This window comes from Miniopterus natalensis, chromosome 17 (genome assembly GCF_054644295.1).
Source record: "Miniopterus natalensis isolate mMinNat1 chromosome 17, mMinNat1.hap1, whole genome shotgun sequence".
In the NCBI taxonomy this organism is placed as follows: Eukaryota; Metazoa; Chordata; class Mammalia; order Chiroptera; family Miniopteridae; genus Miniopterus; species Miniopterus natalensis.
The window spans coordinates 36,011,947-36,030,621 of record NC_142097.1 but is presented as its reverse complement, the minus strand read 5'-3'; the positions used below and the strand labels follow the sequence as shown (position 1 = coordinate 36,030,621).

At 47.3% G+C, this 18,675-nt stretch overlaps 1 protein-coding gene across 1 annotated transcript in view; it reads left to right on the top strand.

Annotated features, from left to right (window-relative positions):
• MARCHF10 (membrane associated ring-CH-type finger 10) overlaps window positions 1-18,675 on the top strand; it is a 59,390-nt gene that overhangs the window by 34,188 nt on the left and 6,527 nt on the right. Inside the window, exons 5-8 of the mRNA XM_016204832.2 lie at window positions 3,446-4,862; window positions 9,170-9,336; window positions 11,599-11,708; window positions 16,663-16,776. Of these exons, the coding sequence (XP_016060318.2) occupies window positions 3,446-4,862; window positions 9,170-9,336; window positions 11,599-11,708; window positions 16,663-16,776 (1,808 nt within the window). The remainder of the gene's footprint in view (window positions 1-3,445; window positions 4,863-9,169; window positions 9,337-11,598; window positions 11,709-16,662; window positions 16,777-18,675) is intronic.

The window sequence follows — 18,675 nt, the reverse complement described above, 5'->3', positions numbered from 1 at the left end:
GGCAGAAGGACAGGAAAGCCACACACAACAGCCAGCCTTGCCCTGGACCTGTTCTTGCCCTTGGGGAAACCACTGAGCATCACACCTCCTTGCCACCCACTGAACACAGTAGCCTTTATTTTAAAATACGACACCTACTGTGGTGGACACGTAAATATAGAACACGATAGTATTTGGATGGCTTGGAATTAGGTGCAGTTAGAGCACGTGTGAACCTGTAGCAAGACCCAGGACCCAGCAATCTAGCGGGTACTGTCGGGAAGGGCAGACCTTGCTCCTCATTCCAGCACCTTCTCCTGGAGGTGGAGCGCTAGGTGGTCAAGTAGCCCCTCGGGCTACTGTTCCCCTGCTAAGGACAATAAAATCTATCTCGTTGCATTGCTCTAATAACCAAGGGAAATCATATGCTGACCAACACCTGACTAGAGTGGGCAGTGAACTCTCATTAGTTTCTCTCCTGCCACCTCCCCAATGGCCCTTGATGAACTCTCAAATATTATTTAAAAAGTGAGGCTCCCCGTGCATGAAACGTTCCTGGACCCACGAGGCTCGTACGATCCTCCACCTGCACCCAGAAGACACCTTCCATCACCCTGAGATTCACTGAGAATTTGTCCCAATTTTCTGTTATCCCAGGGCTCCTCATCTTCCCCCCATTATTTCCTCACTAATCTCTCTCATATTTTCCTCATATTCTAAAGTGATTTGCATAAGTTGGAGTAGGAGCCAGATGTTTGAATGGTATCAGGGTTTTGAAGCGAATCAATAGGAAAAACAAGAATACGAACACCTAATAGAAAAATGGGGAAGGGGCAGAGCAGATAATTTCACAGAAGTATTGCAGGTGGTAATGAACATCTGGGGAGGGGTTCCACCTCACTAAGTAATAAGTGTAAATTTACATGAGAAAAATGTGGCCTTCCAAATTGGCTAGGGACTTTAAAATAATACTCAATACTGGCAGTGAAACTAATAAGGAACATTTCCTGGGCACAGTTGTGTCAGATGCTGTGCCGAGCCCTGTAACACAGCCGTGAGAGATGCTCTCCTGTCCTTCCTGTAGGGTAACTTGGTACAAACTGGAGTTTGGCAACATGTGTCTAAAGTCTTTAGAAAGTTTGTACCTTTTGACCTTGCAGTTCCACTTCCTATGAATCTATTTTAAGAAAATAAGACAATAAGTCAGAGATATATGAGCAAGGACATTCATCACGGTGTAATTTGTGGTAGCAAAAGCCTTGAAACAATCTCTATGCCCAATGATAGAAGAGTTAAATAAAATACATTTATATAATGTACCCTTATATCATAATTAATATCATGTTCTTAATAGTTAATGGCAGGAGATACTGCTCACAGTAAAAGTTTTAGAGAAAGAAAGCAGGACATAATGTTGTATATACCCAAATATCCCAATTTTGTGTTTTCAAACAATATTTCTAGATAAGAGAGCCCCAAATGCCTCCAGGGAACAGGTGGGTGTGGCAGGGGAAACACGTAGCAAGGGCTGCGGGGCCTGGGATCCGCCAGCACATACATGCTCCTCCTAAAGGTGTTAACTTGGTGTTCAAATGCTGAGCCACAGCACAACTGCAAGACGAAAACAGACCAGGGATCTTTTTTTTTCCTTTCCTTTTTTTTGGTGCCCTGGCCTGGAATCGAGCTGGTGACCTTTTGGTGCACAGGACAAGGCTCAACCAATTGAGCCACACTGGCCAGGGCCAGCCAGCCCAGGGACCTTGAATTCCAGAACAGTAGCAGTGGCCATCTGAGTTTGGGATGTTGGGTGGTTTCTATTTCTCCATCATCCTCTTCTGTATGCTCCACATTCTACCATGAGTATCTACTACTTTTATAACCAGAGGGAAACGATTGAAATTATATGGCCATCAGAATGGAGGAAACTATTGGCCGAGCACATGAAGAAGTCTAGACCAAAGACAGAGTCTTAGGGCAGACGGATACTTTTTCTGGCTTCCTCTCTGCACCCAGAACATCCAGTTACACCTTGTTGAACTCCTGGAAGTGGCAGGCGCTCCATTCCCAGCTGGAGCCCAGGCAGGGCCCCAGGGAGGCCCTGGCAGCATCTGCGGGGCGGCTCTGTGAATAGCACATCTCCCGCATACCGAGCCGGGTGTTTGCTCCCAGGCCGTGAGCTATGAAATCTGCTCCCTATTTGACAGACACAGAAATAGGGTTAAAATAGCATAAATATAGAATGGCACAGTCTGCCACCTTTAGGGGAAACACACACACGCACACACCAGAGAAGTGCTGATGGAATCTTTAGAGGAAGGTGGTTGTGGTGACAAGGAAGGGTGGAGGCGCATTTCCTGGGGTGTTTCACATCCACAGGAGCTGCAGTGCAGCACTTAGCCTGGGAGTCGTCCTGCCCCAGAGGCCAGTGTCAGCAGGTGACAGCTTGGTGGCTTCCAGGAAATAAGCTTATGGTTCCTGTTGACTTCCTAGTTTCTGTCTTGCAGAAGCTGCCCGAGCTGATTCTTTTGCCCCGTTGGTGTCTCCCAAAGCCTGGACTAAAGTGGCTCTGGGCAGAGGGGACAGCTCCCACCATCCAGCATGTCCTGAGTGTTCAGGGAGTGACCAGGAGGTTCGAGTTCCAGCACTCAGCCCAGTCTGGGTGGGCACACCAGCTACCCACCTACCCACACACAGCCAGATGCTCAGGGCATCCTGGCATTGCTGATATGTCTATTACCGGGACTTATAAAACCCATGAGGGGCCTGGTAGGAGAGCGTAAATGATTTCCAGAAGAGCCGATGAGTAAAGATTGGCGCTGTGTTGCTGAGTGTCCCCTGCAGCTCACAATAAAAGAGGCTTACAGAACATTAGGACGTTAGAGACTCGAGCTGGTGCTCCCCTGGGAGGCCTCAATTAAAGCGAGTCGGTATTGACTTGCCCTTGGCTGAGCCAGACACGCTCGGAGGATTTGCGTTTCACCTGCCCGAGCTGTTATCGCACAGGCCTCCCGAGCCTGTGGGGTCCTGTCCACGCTACACGGCGAACCGTGAACCGCTGGAGAAACCCGACGCTAAGGGCAGCGGGGCCTCGTCAGGCCCTGCAGGCCAGCAGCCAGGGAGCTGAGGGCTGGGCCAAAGTCAGGAGGGAGCAAAGGGGGGTGGGATCAGAGAAGCACTTTGTGTCCTATGCACGTCAAGATGGTAAAAAAGAACCCTCAGCAACACACACAGACAGCGATGAAGTCCAAAACCAGCCTGAGCTCCTCAAACACACAGGGAGACTTCAGAAGCAGCATGACAGAGCCCCCTCTGGTGCAGGAGTCTTGCGCCCTCCTGCCATTTTCACCACGTGTGTCTGCTCCTCCAAGGCTCGCTTGCTGCCTAAGGGACCCCCCACTTGGTGTTAGAGGTCCTCCATCCCTGAGCACCCGGACAAAAATGATCCTTCTGTCTTTTCTCAATGCAGATCCAGTTCAGCGGGAAGGCCCAACATGGGCAAGTGACACTAAGCTGAAGAGGCCAACTCTAGAGAGAAGAAACTTAGCCCCAGCCTCACAGCCAATGACGATGACTGAGACTACCCCTGAGAGAGCCAGAAAAGGGGACCCGCGTGCTCCTTCCCAGAATGAACCACATCCAGCCCTATCCCCAGTCTTCCCAGCAACGAACAGTCCTCGAGGGCTGAGCGAGTCCTTGGGGCCCCCACTCTTCACCACCACCATGGGAGGGTCCAGAAGGGTCCCATTTAGGTTCAGAGATGAAGATTTTTATTCTGTGTTATCATTAAGCCATGAAGGAGAAAATGATGACACTGAAGAGGAAACCCACATAGAGGAAGAACTCCTGTTGGTTGGCATGCACCCACTCCATTCTTCTTCCAATCACAAGAGGAGTCCATTTCTTGGAACATCTGCCACTCAGGCCAAAAATAAAAATTTGAAAGAAAATCCTGAAAATTGCAGGGCTAATTCTGTAAGGAGGAGTGAGTCCAGTTATGGTTCACCAAGAAAAAGCAATGTAACAGAGCCAGCGAGAGAGGAGCTTTCTGTCAGGCAAAGGATGTTCCAAGACCCCAGGCTGCCTGATGGGGGGTCTGCTAAAGAGAATGACAGTGGTGACAGTGAAAATGAGAAAAAGACCTTTCGTTCACGGGACACCAAACTCGAACCTAATCTAGATGATGATCTCGGTGCTGAAAATGTACTTAGTGACTGTACTTCCATGGAAGATAGGCCTGGTGCCCATGATTTTGAAAGAGAATGGCGAAGCTATTTAAACAATTCTAGTACTTCTCTTGATTGTTTTATTTCTGGTAGACCAACAGCTCCAAGATCATCAATGAATTCATCTTGTAACACTCCTGGATCATTAATGCCTTCTGCCCCTAGAGAAGACATCCCAGTAGACTTGCCAATGGCATCTACTTCAGTTCACAGTTCAGACTCAGAGGGAAACGCAAGGTTTAATGTTCATCAACCACTGTCCCCAATTAGAAATAGGAATCCATTCGCCAGTGCTGAAAACCACAGTTACTTTCCAGTAAACAGTGCACATGAATTTGATGTCAGGGGAGCAGAAGCTATTACCTTAACAAGCCAACCTCAGGGGCCTCCACTGTATACAGAAGATCTCTTACTAAACCCTCAAAGCAGCTTGGTGGTGGTGGAGCCTTCCAGCTCCTCTCCGTCAAGAATGAACTCACAAGGCCACTTGCATGTGCCTGGGTCCCTGCAAGAAAATATACCATTTACTTTCTTTGCAGTGTCTGATTTCCCAAATCAAAGTGGTCGTGGGAACAGAAGGGCAGTCTCTGGTTCCACAGATGAAGCAGCGGCCACTAAAATAAAAGCAGACCCCGAGAAACTCAAGAAATTGCAAGAAAGGTGAGGCATTTTCATAATTATATGTAAATACATATTTTTATTCCATTTTTCCAAAACTGAAATAAGCAGTGCTTTTATCAGAGGGTCATGGGGATTTTAAATAATAGCTAGGCCCATCCTTGACATTTTAATGACAACTTATAGCAAGAAAGTTGCCTAGTTTGTTGCTCTTAAAATATATATAGCTATCAAGAAAAGTGTGGTGTTCCAATTCAATTTCTTCAGTATCCCCAAAGTCTTTTTCCCCTGGAATACCGTTAATTTTAAGAAAGGCAAGTTTGCTAGATATAAGGATTTCTGACTACTCCATAGGACCAGCATTTCTTGCCAGCAATTAGGAACCAAGATTTTTTACAAAAAGGTTGCTATCTCCCAACATCAGCACTTGAGGTTCACCAGCTCTCCCTCATGGGACTTTGTGCAAATCCAACCAGCACACCTAGAATTTGAATCTTCCAGAGTAAAAGGCAGGTCCCCCGTGGTTACCATAGTTACCTCAGTTCTCTGAAGGGCTGCTCTGGGGTAACCACTGCTTCCATTTTAGGTGCTCTTTCTGCTGTGTGAGAGAGAAATAGATCTTTTTTTAATCACCCTTTTCTTCGATCTTTCCTCTCTTGTGCATTGATATTGCATATTTTGCAACTATCAAATTTGAGACTTTGAAAGCTGTCATTAAGCACCATGTCAGGATTCTGCCATTTCATTTACCATAGGTGTTACCATGGCCTGATCTTGGTTTACAGATCTGGACATCAATTCTTTGAATTCCAGCCCTCTGTGTGGGGCTCATTTGGGCCACTAATTATCCTACTGATATTCATTTGTAAGTGGGAAAATTCCATGGCAATGAATTAGACATGCAAAAAAGGAGAAAAAAGGAGACTATAGAACGTATACATACCCCGTATGTCTTTTATCCAACTGCAGAAATAAAGCAAGTTTCTAGGTAGTAGCACCTTTTCTTTTCTTAAACAAGCTACTAGGAGGCTGACCCATGGTTAAGGGCCGAAAGGCCTCACACCCATCCATACTACCCTACCCAGAAATATGGCTTCAGACCTGCTTGTCAGGAGTCTGAACTTACAAAGTGCTGCCTTTGGGCTAAAAATTATTTCTTTTAAAAATGCATCCACTTCTAGGCACTGTAGTGCATTAAACAGCTATTATTCGGTACTTTGTTTATCAGACACTCTCTTTTTTCTGTAAATAATAAATCTTATGCCTTTCTAATTTCAAAAATATTAATTTTAGGAAATATTAGAAATATAAGCTTAAAAGAAAAATTACCTGTAACTCTCTAATCCAGAGATAAGCACTGTCAAAACTGTTTCCAGCCTTTTATCTTTGTATATAAATGCAATTTTGAGTAAACATTGGTTCCTATTCCGTAATATGTCTTACTTTAATATTTCAAGCCCGTTTCTCAATGCTATTTACTGCTCTTTAAAAATGTTCCCTTGGTTGGTTACTTTAATACATAGAAATAAGAATATAACATATGTACATTCTAGAGAATTAGAAGCAAAACAAAACCCAGGCATCCCTGTGTCCACCTTCCAGCTAATAGAACATGCTGGAACTGGTGAGCCCCTCCCCTACTCTACCTCGCCTGCCCCCCGCATCCCCTCCCTTGCACGCCTTCCACCCCTAGGAAACCATACATGCATTGCACTTACCATTCTTTGCTTTTTATTTTGTTGTTGTTGAAAGTTTTTTGCTTTATGGTTTTACCATATAAATATATGTACCCCTAAACAATATATTGTGCATAGTTTTGAATTCTATGGAAATGTCACTATTATTTGTGAATATCCATTCTGCAAAATGTAGTATCTATTCTTCTATGACTTACTTTTTCCCCTTATATTTTGCTTTAAATCATTCACTTTCACCACTACCAAGAATTCCATTATATGGCTAATACCACAATCCAGCCATTCTCCTGTCAATGGGCACTTGGGTTCTTTGCTGTTTTCTGCAAATGGCTCTGTGTGAATATTCCTGTAAACGCCTCCTGCTGCACATGGAAAGAATTCTCTGGGATATTATTTTATCTAGGAGCAGAACTGCTGGGCTGGCAGGTAGCCCATCTTCCCCATACTAAATAATGTGACTTTATTGTCCCCCCTTGCCAGCGCTTGTATTGACTGGCTTTTCAGATTTTTGCCAGTCTGATGGGAGTCAAATGATACTGTAGCTTTCATTTACATCTTCATGACTGTTAATAAGGTTAGGCATTTTATGTGCGCTTTGGAATGTTAAATGACCAGTTTTATTTCCTCTTCTGTAAAATGCATATTTATGTCTTTGCCCACTTTTAAAGAATATTTTTCTTTTATTTTAGAAGTCCTTTATATATTCTGGCCACTAGTCTAATCCTTTGGCAGTTACATCTTAGAAATATCTTTTCCCAGTTGGTAGTTTGTCCTTTCTCTTTCTTGATGCCTTTTAATAAAAATACATTCTTTTAAAAAAAAAACACCAAAACATATATATATCTTTATTGATTTCAGAGAGGAAGGGAGAGGGAGAGAGAGAGAAACATCAATGATGAGAGAGTCATTGATGGGCTGCCTCCTGCACGCCCCCGACTGGGGATCGAGCCCGCAACCCGGGCCTGTGCCCTGACGGGAATCGAACCCCGATCACGTGGATCCTAGGTCGACACTCAACCTCTGAGCCACACTCAGCCGAGCTCAGAGTACATTCTTAATTTTAATATAGTCAAACGTATCCATCTTCTTTTGGATTGTGACTTGTATCCTGTTGTCTGAAGAAATCCTTCCCAGACCTGGGGTCATTATTCTTCCTATTTTCTTCTAAAATTTCTACAGTTTTACTTTGTACACTTAAGACTTCACATGAAATGGGTTTGAGACTTAACTGGGAAGTGACATTTAATATGTGGTGTGAGGTACATGTCCCGGGACCTTTCCCTGCCCACCTACAGACCGCCTCTCTCGTGGAGCATCCACGTGAGTGTATGACTGGATTCGGGGCCCTCCGTTCTGTCTGTTGGTCCTTTTTGCCTTGTCTTTCTGAATCCAATACCACATCATCATAATGTCTGCAGCCTTTTAAGTTTTGATAACATGGTACAAAGCCTCCCTCTCAGCTTTGTTCCTTAAAAATCCCTCGACCGTGTTTAAGAATCAGCTTGCTGGGTTTTCACTGGACTCGCATTGAATTCACAGATTACTCTGGGGAGACACGACACCTTGGAGATACCGAGTCTTTCTTTGATAAACAGGGTATATCTCTTCTTTCCTTTGTGTCCATAATGGGAAACTATAATTTTGCTCTTTTCCATTGAATTTCCTTTTCTTAGGGAGGACGGTCTCTTAAAAAACTCAGCATACACGTCTGTATCCAGAGCAGTGTCCAGCTCTCCCTCCCCCTTGATTTTAGTCTCCAGCAGCTTCCTTTCTTTGACCAGACAGTCCCCAGTCCCATGAAAACAAAAAAACAAAACAACGAAAACAAAAAAATAGCCTTAGGCTTCTCAAAAGCCTCCCTACATGAACATCACCCAGCAAGTCTTCATTCACCACTCATTAGACACACATCTATTTGCTTACATTTTCATCCATTCATCAGATTCTGGAATGCTGGCATAAATTGTCAGCAAGTGCCGTGTTATTGGTGAGCTCATGTCCAGGTTTATTGGTTCATCACTCAACCAACATCTACTGAGCGGTCTCTAGGTGCAACTACTTTGCCAGACACTGGATGCACTTTACAGTTTGCAGAGCAGGTTCACCGTCACCCTCGCATCCAGTCTGCCCATAACCCATATCACCCTGGCCTTACCCACAGGGAAACGGAGACCTGGGAAGCTTAAGTCACATGTTCAAAGTCAACAAACTCACAAGTTGTAGAGGCAAGCCTCAAACCCAGGCTCCCTGACCACAAATCCCATGCACTCACCAACAACCACACCGCCATCTTCCTCCCCGTGGCCACAGCAGGGAGAGAGGCCCCCAGCCTTTTCCACGGTTCCCCTCAGCAGCCCTGTCCCACGCCTCCATGCTGCTCCTGCTGGTCAGCCACCCCACCCCACCCCACCCCACCCCGCATCAATGACTGCAGAGGCTCCTGATACAAGAACCGTGCACCTATTATCAGTAACCAGACCTGGAAGAATCTTCAGTAGGGTTGGAGGGAGCAGTGGGGGGAACCGAGAGCCCCATGGGCAGGTGTGGGGGGATTGCTCCCTCTCCCTTCCCCCACTCACGCCCTGGGAACTGGTACTTATGGAAACTGAAAACGTGTGCACTCTTGGTCACAAGGGCTTGTTTTCCACTTAGTATCCTGGAGGAGGACTCCGAGGAGGAGGGAGACTTGTGTCGCATCTGTCAGATAGCTGGGGGCTCCCCCACCAACCCCCTCCTGGAGCCCTGCGGCTGCGTGGGAAGCCTGCAATTTGTTCATCAGGAGTGCCTGAAAAAGTGGCTGAAAGTGAAAATAACATCAGGTAAGTGGGGAAGTGCGAGGATGTAGAATTAATAGAAGGCGCCACAGCGGGGCTCAGAGCCTTGACAAGAGCTCACTCGCCTCCACCAGGCAGGAGCTCCCGGGAACGTGGCCTCCCAGCCAGCGCTCCGGCTCACAGCCCTGCAGATAGTAGCAGGACTAAAGGCTCTCCTTAAATCCTGGGAGATTTTTTCAAGTCTAAGAGAAGAATTCTGGACCATATGCTGTTGAACTAACCCCTGTTTGAGGCCTGAGCAGAGATGCTAAGATTGCCTCCCAGGAGGAAGGAAACTAGAAATGGGTCAGTGGTTGAACCTCAGCAAGCATTCGGCCACCATGCCAGCTAGTAGACACCTGGCCAAAACAGTTTCGCTTCCTTTTTTTTTTATGGGGGAAGGGGGTGTCACCAAAGAAACTGGGCAAAGCTGCCTTTTTGCAGTAGGGGTAGGAAAAGAGCACCGATCGAATTTTCTAGAACCTTATTAGACAAAGCGATTTCCCTGTGCTGGCTTTGTCAACTCTGTCTCGAGCAGGTCTTGTAACTGGGTATGTAGCCCCCAGCTCCATGGGACGGCCACGTCAGTAGATTAGCGTAGTTTTCTTGGCAGAGAAGGGGAAGTTCCTTTAAAACATGGTTTTGGGAATGAGAGCCGCTTGAACAAAAAAAACACAGAAGACCAACGCAAAGAACAACTCGACCAGAAAGTAGCTGCCGCATTTTCCAGGCGCACCTCCCCAAAACGTTTACCCCCAGCCAGATCCTATTTCTCTCCTCTCCCACTTTTCCCTCCCTAGTGGCCACCCTTCCAAGTAGCCTGGGAGACCTAAGAGCTTTGCCCTGTCCCCGTGGGGTCTGGCTGTGCCCCCTTACCAGGAGCAGAGCACCGTTTAAGCAGACAGACGGACATGTGGGGCTGTCACACGGTCTCCTCCCGAGGCCCCGCCACCTGTACACGGTGCCCGGGCGGGCACGGGCCGGGGCCCCTGCTCCAGCTGAAATGTGTCTCCGCATCGCGGCCAGGGGGCGCGGCCCTTCCCAGAGCAAAGGAACACGCAGATCTCGGCTGCTAATGACCCTGCCTGGCAGTGTTTTCTCCTGCTAGAAATTTAGGCCAATTAGACATCTAGCACAGAAAAAAATTACTCCTGAAATAGATGATGAAAGTCCTGCTAAATGCTTGTAAATGCCGTCGCGGGTAGGGTGTGTTGAGCAGGATTAGATTGGAAGACACATGGGACATTCAGCAGCCCACAGCAGTACAGACTGATGCTCAAAAAGAAAAAAGAAATCAGGTAAACAAAAATGCAGATAAGGGATTACTGTCCATCCTTGTCTTGAAATTCTCTACTATTTACTATTTGTCTAGATTCCCCGTGGGGGAAAAACAGGGCTCTGAAACTGCGCAAAGCCTATCTTTACCAAGAAAGTGCAGGTAGCTAATTTGTCCCCTCTATTCTCTGATGCGCAGAATAAACACTGGCACACAATTAGCCAAAGTGCAGCAGCCACACTGGGGGAGAGACATCTGGCAGGATGGCTGCCCAGACAGAGCGGCCACTGGGCTGCATCTTCCGTTTTTGCACTGAGAGAAGAATAATGCTGATCTAGAAGACCCGTTTCAAAAAACCAGCAACAAAGGAGGCCTTCTCATGTTGCTTTTCCCAAATGTGTCTAAGCTCAGGTTCGAGTGCTGGCCCCAGACACTGCCCCGCTAGTTCCCACACATGGCCCCCGGCTCCCTCACTTTTCTCAGGTGGGAAGTCGCCTGCGTGGGAGTAAAGGCAGATTTTAAGCCACAGCTTGAGGATAGCTTCTGCCATCCATTTGATCCTCACTAATTTATTTGCTTGGACCTGTGTTAGGTCTGCAAGAAAAAAGAAACACAGCAAAAACATAGGCCCAATATTTGCTCTTTTTGCAAATACCTGTGTTACAGACTGTCAGCTTCCATGGAGCAAATCTAATTTTATGAACCAGTATGTTTATATTGAAACTGAAAGCCAGACATGTTATTCAAAAATCATGGGGCTTTCGCTTATACGAAGCCTGCATAGTAATGAAACTGATTACAAAAGAAATGTTTCCGATCTCAGATTCAAGGTCATTTTCTAAGGAGGATGGCTGACTTTAAAAAGAAGGTCACTGAAACTCCCAATTCATCACACACACAAGTTGGCTTTCAAAATGTCAGCACCAAAAGACCCAAAGTGTCAACACAGAGAGACCCAGGGTCATAGGTAACAAAGAATTCTTTAATTTAAGGAGCAAATCTAGGAGCTGTGAAGACCTGTGAGATGTGTAAGCAAGGCCTGCTGGTCGACCTGGATGATTTTAACGTGACCGAGTTCTACAGGAAGCACCAGCAGTCCCGGGTAAGAGACACGCACACCCACTGCCTCCGCAGCCAGCGGTGCAAGGCCGGGGGAACCTCTTTTCCCGATACAAGGAAGGCAGGAGGCCTGTGCATGGCATGGAGTGGGGAGTGTTCATTTAGCCCACTTCTTTGAGAAGGTCTGTTACTAAACTGGGCCATTGGAGGGTTGGAAAGCCTTGGTCACTCTGGGTTGAGGTCCCGCTGCTGTCAGGGACAAAGGTAGGAAGCTGCAGTGGCTGACAAGACACACAGAAATAGAAAAAGTCTGGCAAGCTCTGAACCCAAAATTGCTGAAGTAATTTAAGTTTAACAGCGACAGGAGGGGAAAAAACCAATCAGGGTCTTGAAGGAAATGGTCCTCAATTTATATATCAGGTAACTCTGGGGTGCTCGGGAACTGCTTAACTCGAGGGTAATAAACATGTAGTAAGCACTTACTGTGTGCTTTTTAACACCTAGTGAGTGAACTCTTCTGGGGCATTTGAATTGCAAGTCAAATACTGTGAAGGAGTTTGTTGACCTTAGGAGGGAAGGTGATTTATGTCCAGGATAATAGTTAATTGCCCAGTTCTCAGACAAACAGTCTCCATTTAGAATGCACTACACAATATGGAAGCCACAAGCCACTGTATTTCTGTTGGGTGGTGCTGATTTAGAAGGTGCCTGACACATAATAAGCAGTCAATAAATATTTATCAAATGAAAATAGCCCACATTACCATTATAATTTAAGACTGACCTCCCTCACAATGTGATTAAGAAAAAAACGATTAATAATCACGACTGTAAAGCACGTAATTTTAAAACCATAAAATCATTGTTAACAACTAAAATGTCACCCTTCAGAGGAGGAGTCCCTTTGGCGGTCAGACCACTGGCCTGTATCCAGACCTTCTTCGCAAGTAGCACAGCTGAGTATAAATGGTGCATGTGAGTCTGGGTAATTCTGTAGTTACTTTTTTAAAAATCCTAAGGCTGCTAGACAAATGAGTGAAATATTGATAAGAATGAGAATTTGAACAGTGCAACAAATGTGTGTGATACAGCGGACATAAGGCCACACCAGCATTGCCGAGGAAATGGGCATCAGGAAATGGAAGGGAGGGAGGAAGAGAGGGAAAAAAAAGGAAAGAATTTCCTGAGAAATAAATTCAATATTTTGAGCCCATACAATTTGAGGGTTTTGAATCATCCAGTTATAACCCCCAGCCACTGAGATCTGAGATGAGAAACAGAAGCGACTCACATTCTTGGACCCTGAGGATGTTGGAGTCTAAATATTGAAAGGGACCAGGCCCTCTGAGTGCCTGAGGTCAGGGTGCCAGCTGGGGTGCACACAGCGTCCATGTGGTCATCTCAAAGAACAGATTATTTCAGGAAGCAGAGCCTGTGAGACTTCCCGAGAAGGACGTGTCTAGACGAGGCCAGGTTACCCGGATCCCCCCAGAACGGTCTGCAGGCATCACAAACACCGTGCAGCCGAGGGAATGCCGCATCCAGCAAGCACCCCATCGGGCCCAAGCATTTCCACCCCGTTCTCCCGCTGCCAGGCTGCTGCCCCGCACCACACACTGTTGGTTTACCAGGGGTGTTGGTAGGACTGACTCCCTAACAGCAAATTTTTCCAGTGGTACTAAAGTGTTTGCACCCATGAAGCCAGAAGCAGCCCATCCCACCAAAAAACGCACCAGCTTTGACTAAGAATCAAAACCCAGGATCAAACAAGGCACATGGGATCCTTGCCCGAATCCTATCTTCATTCTCGGCTCTTGCAGGACCCTTTTGTTTTTCGAAATGGCGTGTCCACTAGGATTAGCTCATTTTGCCATAACGCCTCGGGGAAATGGGCAGGACAGTGGGGACTCCTCCCCTTTTATGAATGGGGAGGCACTTTGGTCATGTGCTGTTAAAATTCTTCGCTCAACATCGCAGCCCTTGATGGCCCCAGGCTGCCCGTCCCGGGAGCATGCCCGCTGTGTGACAGGGACGGGCTGCTGCCATCTGGGCCCTGCGGCACAGGAGGGTCTCAGCGGGGCTCTGGCTGTCGCTGCTCTGAAGCACAGGCCTGGCTTCGCTCCATCTCAACCATGGGCAGATGTCGCTGAACACACGCAGTCACCTAATCACCCTCACACTTGGGAGCATCTCTTGAACATGTTTGAAGACTCGATGGAACGCCCAGCCAGGCTGTCCGCTTCTTGGAGGGGATGAAATGGAGAGTTTCCATTGGTAGCAAATCCCTTGGTCTAAATGAATATTAACAAAATGAAGGGGGGAGGGGCTGGAGAGAAGGAAAACATCTGGCAGGAGGGCTGAGGGCTCCAGAGCTCTTATCCACTGCTTCACAGGTTTCTCCCTTTCAAGTCTCCCCACCTCCTCCCACCCAACCCCCACACTGCATGGGCGGGGGGGGGGGGGTCAGGAGTAGTCCAATAAATAACACTCCAAAACCTAGTTTGTTTTGCCCCTTCGAACAAACACCACAGAACTCTCTCTGTGATAACCAACCCCTCCCACTTGCGGCTGGGTGTATAAAGGATGTCCCAGAGACGATGCACTGCCTGCCGAAGTGGCCGGCCCAGCCCCTTTGTAGAGCATCACAAGCTCTGCAAAGAGCCACATAAAGGAGCCTGGCCAGTGAGATTTATGGTGCCACATGACAGGTTCCCTCCCACAGACCAGGGAAGAGACACAGTCTGTTGGAAGTGACTTTTCAAATTATCTGCAGAAAACATTAGTGGATATTTTCCCATCTGCATGCCTCCAGGCCTTATTGAGTCATAAAAAGTAAATGATTTCCCTGAATGCTTTGACAAACCTGATAGTTCCAAGCCATTTTCTAGCTGATTGACTTGCCATTATGCATCGGAGCGTCTCTGAGCGTAAGAGGCTTACTGGTGATGACAGTGCAGGAGAGAGAGTGGCAGCTCGCAGGAGGCCACCGCCCCTGGAAAAGCAAACAGGACAAGGCTTGGTTTGTGTTAAAGAGCTAAGGGGTAGGTTGGGAAGGCTTCCCAGAGGAGGTGGCTTGCAGACAGACCATAAAGGAGGCACCCACTCATGGGGAAGTGGGAGGAGGCAATTAAAGCAGAAAAAAGTGAAAACAAGCAGCTTCCTCTCTGCCTGCTCCAGGCCAAGGTCAAAGGAGTACAGAAGAACGTGACTAAAGTCTAAAAATAGGAGGCTGACTGCTAAGGACAGTTGAGAGCTTTTGAAGATGAGTCTGTAGGGCAGTGGAGAGGCCTTGAGCTGTGACCTTGCAGCCAGCAGTCACAGAGATCTGGAGTTGGCCCCGATTCAGAAGGAAGAAAGCATCGATCCTTGCTCAACTTGGGCACCTTTTCTGGCAGCTGTTTCATCCTGGAAGAGGTGTGCTCTGTGCCCGTTTCCTGAGCTGCCCTTGATGAAACGGGAACGTGGAGATGGGCCCGTGAAGCCCTCTAGCTACTGCAGGAGGAAGGAAGAAGCACTGAGGTGGTCACTGTGTCAAGACCAAGCTTCAGTTGTCCTGGGAAAGCGGGGACAGTTCAGACCTTTCCCAAGGGCCTAGGAAAGGGCCATGCCCTCTGATGGAGATCTTAGTCTCCTCGCCAACCCCCCTCCCCGGGGCTTCCTGAGCACCGTCTGTCTGGCTCATTCCCAAGGCCCCCGCCCATGGGGATTTGGCATGAGGACAGATGGGGGATTAAAGTGGCGGAGGGGAGGAGTCGTTGCTAATGCCACTAATTTATTGAAGGTCAATGAAGCATCCACAGGGCGAGGCTTTGGAACACAGGCCGCCAAAGGAGCTGAGGACAGAAGAGCCATGGTCAGCCAGGCGGCCGGGTCCGCCCTCTGTATCTCCCTATGTTCTAAGCACCAGTGAGAAAAATAAAACACAACCCACCCACCAAGAAAAGGCAGAAACATTAACATATGTTAGATGCAGTGTACAAAATATAGAAAAATGCTTAGGAGTCAAGAAGTAAAGGAATGATTGGGACAATTGTTAGGAAGGCTTTTGCAAGGAGGTGACATTGTGACAGCAATAAAAGAAGTTGTGGGCACCGCCTGGCAGAAAGGTGGAGAGGGGCATTCAAAACAGAGGCACAAAAACAAGCCAACAGATCAAACGAGGAAGAGTGTGAGCAAAGGGCCTGAGGTTCAAAGTGCCATCTGAGACCCTGCCCGGCACATGCTGTCCAGGGGTTAAATGGTAATAGATCAGCCTGGATGGGTGAGGCTTGAGGGCTTAGGTGAGACTATCAAGTCCAATTGTAAAGGGAGAAATGTAAAGAACCAAGGCCTTGGGCCCTTTTCTGGGCAAATAAGGGATCTAAGAAAATAAAGCACCCCCCCCACCACCATGGCACCTGTGTCCCAAAATCTGCCCCAGAAAAGTTTGCCTTCCTAAGACATACATCTCCTGTGGCCAGAGACCGTAGTTACATACATAGAGCATGACATCCATACTCCTTACTTCTGCCTAATACGGTCCCACCTCACCATCTCCCCAGCCCATGCCAAAATTTTTTAAAAATCTTAAACAAATGCCCTCCCCATATACTCCAGCCATACCAGTGAGTAGGGAATTTTGGCCAAAGCACACTCTGCTCTCTTCATCCCTGTCTTTGCTGGCATTCAGTGCGTCTGAGAGGCACTTAATACCCCTCATGACCACCTACCAAAGCCCCCCCGCCAATCCTTTAAGGGTCATCAAAGAAGTCTTGCCCATGTCATACTCGGCCTGCAGCCTGGAGCTTTTCCAGGGCATCCTCCAGTAGGTAGTAAAGAATTCCCAGGTGGCTGCCCGGCCTCTACCCCAGATCCCCTCCTGCTCTGTTCTCTGGTTCCCAAGAGCAGGCCTGGCCTTGTGGCTTGAGCCCTCTTCCTACTTCTTGTCACCTCTTGACCTTGTTACCCTCCATGAATATTTTATAGATGAACTTAAGAGCTATCTTTTCCAAATTTAGGTGCAAAATGAGCTGATGAATTCAGGCTTGTACCTGGTGCTGCTGCTTCACCTCTATGAGCAGAGGTTTGCAGAACTCATGAGACTCAACTACAGCCGGGTCTCAAGAGACAGGGTAAGTCTGGCTCCAGCCTGGGCCATCCAGCAGCAGGCCCCCCAAACTTTGCTGTTTTGTTCATTAGATGTGCAATCTGTTAAGGTCCTCGCAGTCACTTGGTAGGACAAGGCACTGTCGTCACTAGAACTAAGACAGTGGCTACTAAGTGTATGCACAGCGGCCCTCTGGCTAAAAAATAAGTGATAATCACATAATTGCTTACTATTCAATGGTCATTAATGACCACATAGGGAAGGGAGTCTCTAGGAATATTTGCCCCAAAACAGAGGCCAGCAAGGCTGCTGGGGCTGGGCGTGCATGGTGTGTGGGCACGCCTACTGCCAAGCACAAGGGCCCACGAAAAGCAGGGACCTTGCCCCAAAGGGAGCTGCTTATTTAGCTTTGGTTCCCAGGGTACATTATTCCAGCACCTGTGTGTATGCCAAGAAATAAAAGTGCTGACAGTGTCACCGTTTGTCATTAGAGAAGTGACAATGTATTCACCAGGAATGATCATCTATGGCTGCCCTTCCTTTAACAAGAGAACCAGGGCCCTCTAGGAGGCTTCATGATTGGAGGGAAGAGCCTGGCTCTGCTACCAACTGGAATCTGGCCTGAGCCAAGTCAAACAAAATGTGGGAGGTGGACAGGTTGACAGGCTTAGAACTTGACTTCTGCTCATGTCAGAAGGTCATGACTGGAAAGCAAGCCAGTGTGGCAGTGAACAAGCCACCAAGGGTGTCACAAGCAGTCTTAGTGACTCTGTGACCCTAGCCCATGAACCTCTCTCTCTTCACTTTCTTCTCCCTCCCCCCTCCCCTTCTTCCACCTCAAGTAGACAGGAGGCACTGTGCATGTCACTGCGTGGAGGCTGAATTCAGTGATTCCAAGTGTCGCTTACATTGCCACAGACCTTACATGACTGGAGGCTGTTGGGATCCATTTGGAGTCATCCCAAACTAAAAGGCTGGGTTCAAACCATTAGTCATAAGAATTCTAGATCTGTCCCTACTTTTTTCGGCCTAAATTCTCCCTGTAGACCCTAAGTTCTCAATTAAGAAAACAGGCTGGGTCACTGCCAAGCCATCTCCTCAGGAATCTCACCCTCTTTTTGACCTGGGCCTGTCCTTCCTTTACCTCTTCCGTAGTTTTAATGGTGACATAAATTCCTCAGAGAAATACACTTAAAAAAAGAAAAAATAATAGTACAGGAAGCAGGAAATGATCCTTTGTTAACATTTCTGTAACCTCATTTTCATGATTCCACATCTTTTTAATGAACTTTTTATTGCACATTGAACTTCAAAGCACCCAGTGTTGATACAGGTTACAGATGGCTGCAGCATCAGCAAGCTGAAGCAGGCGGTGTTAGCCTCCAAGACAGCGAGGCAAACAACAAACAGTGCAGCCCCATGGATGAAAACCAAGGCTCCAGAGCACTGACTCTGAGGAAGCTTCCAGTAAAACTATCGTAGAGAAGGCGTAAGGGGCACCAGGAGCCAGCTGGGAGCCAGGCAGAAGGAAGCAGAAAGGACGGGGCAACAGTCTTCTCACCACAGCTTGCATTTAATTTGAGAAACCCTGAAATAGACCTCTCCCACTAAACCAAGAGCAATCACTGGTACAAATAGCCAGTTAAGAGGTACACAAATGGAAGTAGGAAGGCAAAGGGCTCTTGTCCAATTCACACTTCTGGACTTGAGTCTCAGTATTTTCTTGTAGAAAAGACTCAGAATCTGTGGGTAACATTTAGCAAGAGAGGAGAGGCACTACTTAAGGAGAGAATGCTCTTTCCATGCCCCATAAACTACCAGAACTGGAGAACCCATTCACGCTTTCTCGGTTATATCTCATGAAGGCGCCCAGTGATGAATGCCTGTCAATGGTGATGATCATTCATTCACTCATTCACTCATG